Below are 7,414 nucleotides of genomic sequence, written 5' to 3' on the forward strand. Positions count from 1 at the left end.
TTCCGACCCATAGCGACCCTGTACAGGGTTTCCGAGGGTGTAAATCTTTACAGGAGTAGAAAGCCTCATCTTTCTCCCGCGGAGCGGCTGGTAGTTTCAAACCGCTGACCTTAAGGTTCGCAGCCCGATTTGTAACCACTACGCTACCAGAGCTCCTTACCAGACTCATCTAGACAAGATGAAAACTATTCAGTGGAGATTCTATCATTCTCCTCTCGCTCTGAAACTAAATTCACGCTTGAAAACTTGTAAGCTAGCCACTTTATGCCTTATAACCACTCCCCCACCCCACCCCCATTTTAGGTAGCCAATGTCTGAGTTGCCTGCCCCTATCAACCCTTTGTACTGAGTGGATAGACTTGATCCTTGATGTGAAGACTCCTCCTCTCTCAGTTGGTATTTTGAGCAATTACTTCCATAAGCAAAGGTCAAGTTCATCAAATGGTAGCAATTTACACTTGCTTCCTGTATCAGACTTCTTTAACTTCCTCTAGTAGAGTTCTGATCCTCACGCCACCCAAGCTGGGTCAAGCAATAGCTTTTTATACATTGTTCTGCACATTTACATAACAGTGTTTCTGGAAGGCTTCCATATAATTCATAAGTGCTACCTTATTACTTAAGGAGCTCTGGTAGTGTAGTGGTTATGAGTTGGGCTGCTAACCTCAGGGTCAGCAGTTTGAAACTACCAGCATTTCTGCAAGAGAAAGATGAGGCTTTCTCATCCCGTAAAGAGTTACAGCCTCAGAGACCCTATACAGGGTCGCTATGAGTCGGAACTGACTCCACGGCATACCACTACCACCTTACTCCTTACAAAAGGATCCCTGCTGACTGAAAGGTTGGTTGTTGAACCCAGCAGCTGCTCTACAGGGAAAGATTTAACAACCACAGAAAGACTATGGAGCGGCTATACTCTGTTCTTTAGGGTTGTTATGAGTCAGAATTGACTCAATGGCAATGGCTGTTTCTTTTTTGTCGTGCTAGGTGAGCCACTGAATGGACCGTTTATAATGTCGTCTAGCCAGTTCACTACCTTTGGGCATCTTCTCTTGTTCCAAACAATGCTTAGGAAATAACCATGAACTTGCATCCTGTTGCACGTGTATAAGTATGCAAAGTGCAAAAAAGTTCTGGTACCAACCATCCCTCCCACAGCATTCTTTACTCAACTGGTTTCCAGAATTCACTGCAGTGGCCACATAGAACTCAGGCACCGTATTCACAGTTTTAGGGTTTATTAGGGAAGTTGTTTGTTGTTAGGTGCCATCGAGTTGTTCCCAACTCACGGTGACCCTATGCACAACAGAACAAAATACTGCCTGTCCTGTGCCATCCTCACAGATGTTACACGTTTGATCCCATTACTGCATTCACTGTGTTAATTAGGGAAGTTGACAGGTACAGTTCAGGGTCAGAAATGCTCAAGGCACAGCTGTTCCAATTGGGACAACCTCTCTTCAGCCATATCCACAGGTAGGCTTCTTTCTGCCTGCCAGTGTTGCAGAGCTCTTTTAGGGCTGTTGATAAATGCCCACAGGACACCCCGCCCCGCCATAAGCCTCAGCCTGAAGGCGCTTGGTTTTGGCTCGGTGAGTCAGCAAACCTAGCTTTCCCAATTAAGTGTCTGGTGGCACCCCACTCTGCAAGTAAGCCTCCTATCCAAAGTCACTCAGCTTTACTTGCTCTGTGGGCTAGGAAGCCTAGTGCTCTGTCTTGTGCTCTGGTCTTGCTTCTGCTGCTTCTGTCCCTGGGTCCCGGGTGTTCAGTGCACAGGGATCTCTGGATCCAAAGAACAATGCGATCCTCTCCTGACGCTTCTTCTTTGATGGTAGTGAGATTCCCACCTCTTGTTTCTGCGATGGCTCATTTTATACACATTAGAGTTCTAGGTTTTTACAATCGCAATTAACTCTGCTAACCAGCAACTGACTCTTATAATCCTATCAGCGTCATTTCCCACCTTCTTTTAGACCCAGCAAGGTAAAATGTTGTTTGGTGAGAGTTCTAGGTTTTTACAATCACAATTAACTCTGCTAACCAGCAACTGAATCTTATAATCGTATCAGCATCATTTCCCACCTTCTTTTAGACCCAGCAAGGTAAAATGTTCTTTGGTGTGGGAGTTAAAGACTATGGCTAAAAGAGACATTAAATAATTCACTACACTGTACCAACTCTCTGGTTCTTGATGTAGAAGCCCACCATGCTTACATATGCTGCTATTTGTGTTTGTGTTGGTCTCACTGCCTCATTTGGTTGAAATGCCTTAACATTGAGGAAACTTAGCTTAGGAGGTTATGTGTTATCTCCAAATCACTTTGGAGCAATAGGTTTCCAAAAAGTGCAAAATGAAAATTAGGTTTTGCTTCCTTCTCAGCTTCCCAAAGTATCTACAATATGTAGTTTAACAATAAACAAACAAACAAAACTTAATGATAAAGGGAAACAAATCATGAATTTAAGTGAACTTTTTATAAGTTAGAAACTGGTAAAAGGTCTGGCTTCTCCCCAGAAAGCCTTATGAAGTGGAAAACTCTAGAAGCTCTCCTTGTTTTAGACTTCTCACTGCCTCTCAGCATTTCCTCTTTCCCAGTCTCAGGGCCCTTGGACTAGGTGTCTGCCAGGCAGGGGAAGTGCCAACTGTACACTGTAGCCTGGAGTGTAGGGGTGGAAAGAAGGCCAGCCTTTTTAGTTAGTGAGGAAATTCCATTAACTATGTTACTTGGTCCACTCTTAGGGATCTCAGAGGAAGGCTGTTTTGAACGAGGGTTCTGTCTTTAGGATCTATGAGGAGGTTGTTGCTAGTTTAGTCTTGCAAAGGAAACTATCTCGTACTCCCAAGTTGCTCCTAAGTTTGGGGCCTTTTTAAATGAAGTCTGTCACATTGCAGTGTCTCCTTATATGTCTCTTCTTTCTCCAGTAAGCGACTGGATTATGTGAACCACACCAGAAGACTGGCTGAAGATGACTGGACAGGGATGGAGAGTGAGGAGGATGAAGATAAGAAAGATGATGAAGAAATGGACATTGACATTGGCAAGAAATTACCGAAACGCTATGCTAATCAAGTGAGTTGTCCAGAGAAGATTTGGCTCAGCTCGTCTCACTCTCTTTGCAAGTAGTCATAGCCCACCAAAGTCCACGTGACCAGAAAGAGAGGACGAGACAGGGAAAAGCACAGGAACTGCAGAGACAGTGCTGCTGTCTATAAAGATTATGGGATGGTGAGAAGAGATAGCTTTACAATGTGGCATGCTGACTGCTGGTCACCAGTGGAGTGTCTGGGTAGTGGGCTTAGGAGCCTTTACTCTTGGCTTTTATCAAGGCTGTCAGTCCCCTGCTAACGTGCCAAGTCATTGACATTGTTTTAGACTTCGTGTGCTTGTCTATCAGCGTACAGCTGCTCTCGAGTGAGCCTGTCCAGCCCAGCAGCCCCCAAGTTGATGTTGTTTCCCAACTGGTATACTCAGATTCCAGTTCTGGATTTTCTCACTAAGGTGATGGAAGATGGGAATGTAGCTACCCTTGAATAAGGGGAGCCTGGCCAGCCATCCCAGGCCATGAGACAATAGGTCATCATAAGAAACTTGACTAACTGCTCCGTTGGATTCAGAGAGGAAGCCAGTGTGACTTGTGGGAGATGGTCCCGGGCTCTAGGCAGTCCAGACCAAAAGGCAGAAGCAGAGTGTAGGTCGGAATGGGGGCAGGAGACTGTCCTGCTATTATACACGTCTCTCTTTAACTCAAATGTCTTGTCACCTCAGACTCATCTCTCAACTTTAGAATGATGGTTCCTGGGTGCACACCTCTCCACCCCTCTCTGCCCCAAATACAACACAAATAACAGCCACTGAAACAAGGCCCTGCTCTGAAGGCACTCAGCTCTGCTTTAGGGAAGGTATACATGGATAAGAAGCCCTGCATTCCTGGAATATGTGTAGGATGTGATTTGTGCGATAAGGAAGTGAGGTTCCTTCTGATCGATTCCTTCTGTGGAATTGGAATGGCCCATGAAGGAAGAGGCAGCCTTGGAGGTGAGAAGGAGATTAGCAGCAGAGGTGTCCAGCAATGGCAGTCCAGTCCCGACAGCTAGAAGAGGCTGAGCAAGAGATGAGAGGTAGAACAGAAGGAGATGGTGTACAGGCCAGCGAGGCTGGTGTAGCCAAGAGTTAGGGGAAGAGAGAGAAAGGGCTCAAGGGGTGTGCAAGGCTTTGGAGTCTGTTTTCGTTTGTGGGGCACCACTGAGAAATTTGGATCCCAGGACAGTGTGACTTCAAATTTTGATCCCATAACAGTGGGCAAAAGAGGCTGAAAGAGAAAGAGATTGCTGGAAGGAGAAACAGGAAAAGTTAGTTCAGAGTTTGCTGATTCCTGATCTAATGACATTTACAAAAGATAATAAAGATGGACAAGAAAAGAAGTGATGGCTATGAAAAATGTTGCCAGGTAGAATGGACATAAGCTAGCAGTGGACTGGAGAGGGAGGCAGTGTGAGAAAGTGTAAAGCTCTGAGGTCACATAGGCTTAAAAGCCAGGCTATGTGCTGACCTTAAGCTAGTGGCCTAATTACTATAAGGTAATCTCATCTATAAAATGGGAGATAGTAATAGTACCCGAAATCCTGGTGTGGTGCTATAGAATAAATGCTCGACCATTTTGAATTGCAAGGATGGTGGTTCAAACTCACCAGCTGCCCCCCAAAACCCTATACAAGGTCACTATGAGTCAGAACCGACTCCACAGCACTTACAATAACAATTATTGTTGTTATGTGCCGTCGAGTCGGTTCCAACCCATAGTGACCCTGAATAGGGTTTCCGAGGCTGTAAATCTTTACGGGAGCAGAAAACCTCATCTTTCTCCCATGGAGCAGCTGGTAGTTTCGAACTGCTGACCTTGCGGTTTGCAGCCCGATTCGTAACCACTACGCTACCAGAGCGCCTTACAATAACAGTAGTACCTATCTTACAGTACAAGTCTCTATACCACTGAAGGATTAAATAAGACTGTACCTTAAAATATATGTATAGGCTAACTATGAGTCAAAACAAACCCACTACTTTAAATACTTTGCCTGGATACAAGTGGACTTCAAACAGTTCACAGAAAGATGGAATTAAAAGATAATGGAACTTTTCTGTGAACTTTTGGAAGCCCCCTTTTATTTGCTAATACAACGGTCTTATTTTCAAATAGCTGTTGTTATTAAATGCTGACAAGTTGATTCTGACCCATAGGGACTCTGTATAGGGTTTCCAAGGAGCAACTGATGTGTTTGAACCACCAACATTGTAGTTAGCAGTACAGTGCTTAACCTACAGCACCACACCAGGTCGTATTATGTGAGATATACTTCACATGCTATATAATTTACCCATTTTTTTGTTAAGTGCCATTGAGTTGGTTTCAACCAATAGTGACCCTGTATAGAATTTCTGAGGAGCAGCTAGTGAATTTGAACCACCAACGTTGTGGTTCAAACCGACTTTGCAGTCCAGCACATCAACCTAGAGTGCCACACCAGGACTCCATATCCAGTGTACAATTTTGTGCTTTTTTTAGTGTATTAGTCCGGCTGTGCAACCATTGTTGGTATTAGGTGCCATCAAATTGACTCCAATCCATAGCCATCCTACACACAACAGAATGAAACACTGCCTGGTCCTGTGCCATCCTCACGATTCTTACGTTTGTGTCCATTGTTGCAGACATTGTCAGTCCATTTCACTGGGGCTCTTCTTTTTTTTTGCTGACCCTCTACCAAGTATGATGTCATTTTCCAAGGATTGGCCCCTCATGATAATATGTCCAAAGGTTGTGAGATGAAGTCTAGCCATCCTTGCTTCTAAGGAACATTCTAGATGTAGTTCTAAAACAAATTTGTTTGTTCTTCCGGCAATCTTTGGTACTTTCAGTATCTTCACCAACACCATAATTCAAATGTATCGATTCTCTGGTCTTCCTTATTCATGTCCAACTTTCACATGCATATAAGGTAATTGAAAATACTTTGGCATGAGTCAGGTGTACTTAGTCCTCAAACTGATGTCTTTGCTCTTTAACACTTAAAAAGGTCCTTTGCAGTAGATTTGACCAATATATTCTTTGATTTCTTATCTGCTGCGCCCATGATCATTGATTGTGGATCCAAGCAAAATTAAATTCTTGACAGTTTCAATCTTTTCACCATTGATTATTATGTAATTCTCCAGTTATGGAGAATTTTGTTTTCTTTACATTGAGTTGGAAGGCATATTAAAGGCTGTATTCTTTGATAGTCATGAGCAAATGGTCCAAGTCCTCTGTGTTTTCATCAATGAAGGATGTGTAATTTGCATATCACAAGTTGTTGATGAACATTTGTCCAGTCCCTGATGCTGTATTCTTGATCATATAGTCCAGCTTCTCGGATTATTTGCTCAGCATATAGATTGAATAAGTACGGTGAAAGGATATAATCCAGATGCATATCTTTCCTGATTTTAAACCACACTCTAGCCTTTTGTTCTGTTTGATTGATTGCCTCTTGTTCCATTTACAGATTCTGCATGAGTACAGTTAACGATTCTGGAATTCCCTTTCTTTGCAAAGTTGTGCATAATTTAGTATGAGCCACACAGTTGAATGGCTTTGCATAGTCAATAAAACATAAGTAAACATCTTTCTGGTATTCTTGGCTTTCAGCCAAGATCTGTTTAACATCAATGATATCCTTCAATCCTTGTCCTCTTCAAAATCCAACCTGAATTTCTGACTGTTCCCTGTCGATGTGCTGATGCTACCACTTGTGAATTATCTTCAGCAAAATTTTACTTGCATGTGATATTGTTTGATAATTTCCTAATTCTGATGGATCATCTTTCTTTGGAATGGGCACAGATCCAGAGATCTCTAACTACTGGTTGACCAGGTAGCTGTATTCCAAATTTCTTGGTATAGACTAGTTAGTATTTCTAACACTGCATTGGTTTGTTGAAACATTTCAATTATTGTTCCTTTAACTCCTGGAGCTTTGCTTTTGCCAATCCCTTCAGTGAAGGTTATGGAGCTCTGGTAGCATAGTGGTTATGAATCAGGCTGCGAACCTCAAGGTCAGCAGTTCGAAAATACCAGCTGTTCCACGGCAGAAAGATGAGGCTTTCTGCTCCCATGAAGATTTATAGCCTCGGAAACCCTTTATAGGGTCGCTGTGAAGACACATTAACAACCAGGCAGATGATGCAACCTTGCTTGCTGAAAGTGAATTTTTTCTGAAAGTAAAATATTTACTGATGAAGATCAAAGAGCACGCAGCCTTCAGTATGGATTGCATCTCAATGTAAAGAAAACAGAAATCCTCACCACTGGACCAGTAAACAATATTCTTATCAACGGAGTAAAGATTGAAGTTGTCAAGGACTTCATTCTTCTT

At 43.0% G+C, this 7,414-nt stretch overlaps 1 protein-coding gene across 1 annotated transcript in view; it reads left to right on the top strand.

The window, feature by feature from the left end:
• Positions 1-7,414, top strand: part of SNUPN (snurportin 1) — a 41,967-nt gene that overhangs the window by 14,247 nt on the left and 20,306 nt on the right. The window contains exon 3 of the mRNA XM_006866467.1: positions 2,924-3,071. Within this exon, the coding sequence (XP_006866529.1) occupies positions 2,924-3,071 (148 nt within the window). The remainder of the gene's footprint in view (positions 1-2,923; positions 3,072-7,414) is intronic.

Source organism: Chrysochloris asiatica, unplaced genomic scaffold (assembly GCF_000296735.1).
Source record: "Chrysochloris asiatica unplaced genomic scaffold, ChrAsi1.0 scaffold00092, whole genome shotgun sequence".
Taxonomy (NCBI): domain Eukaryota; kingdom Metazoa; phylum Chordata; class Mammalia; order Afrosoricida; family Chrysochloridae; genus Chrysochloris; species Chrysochloris asiatica.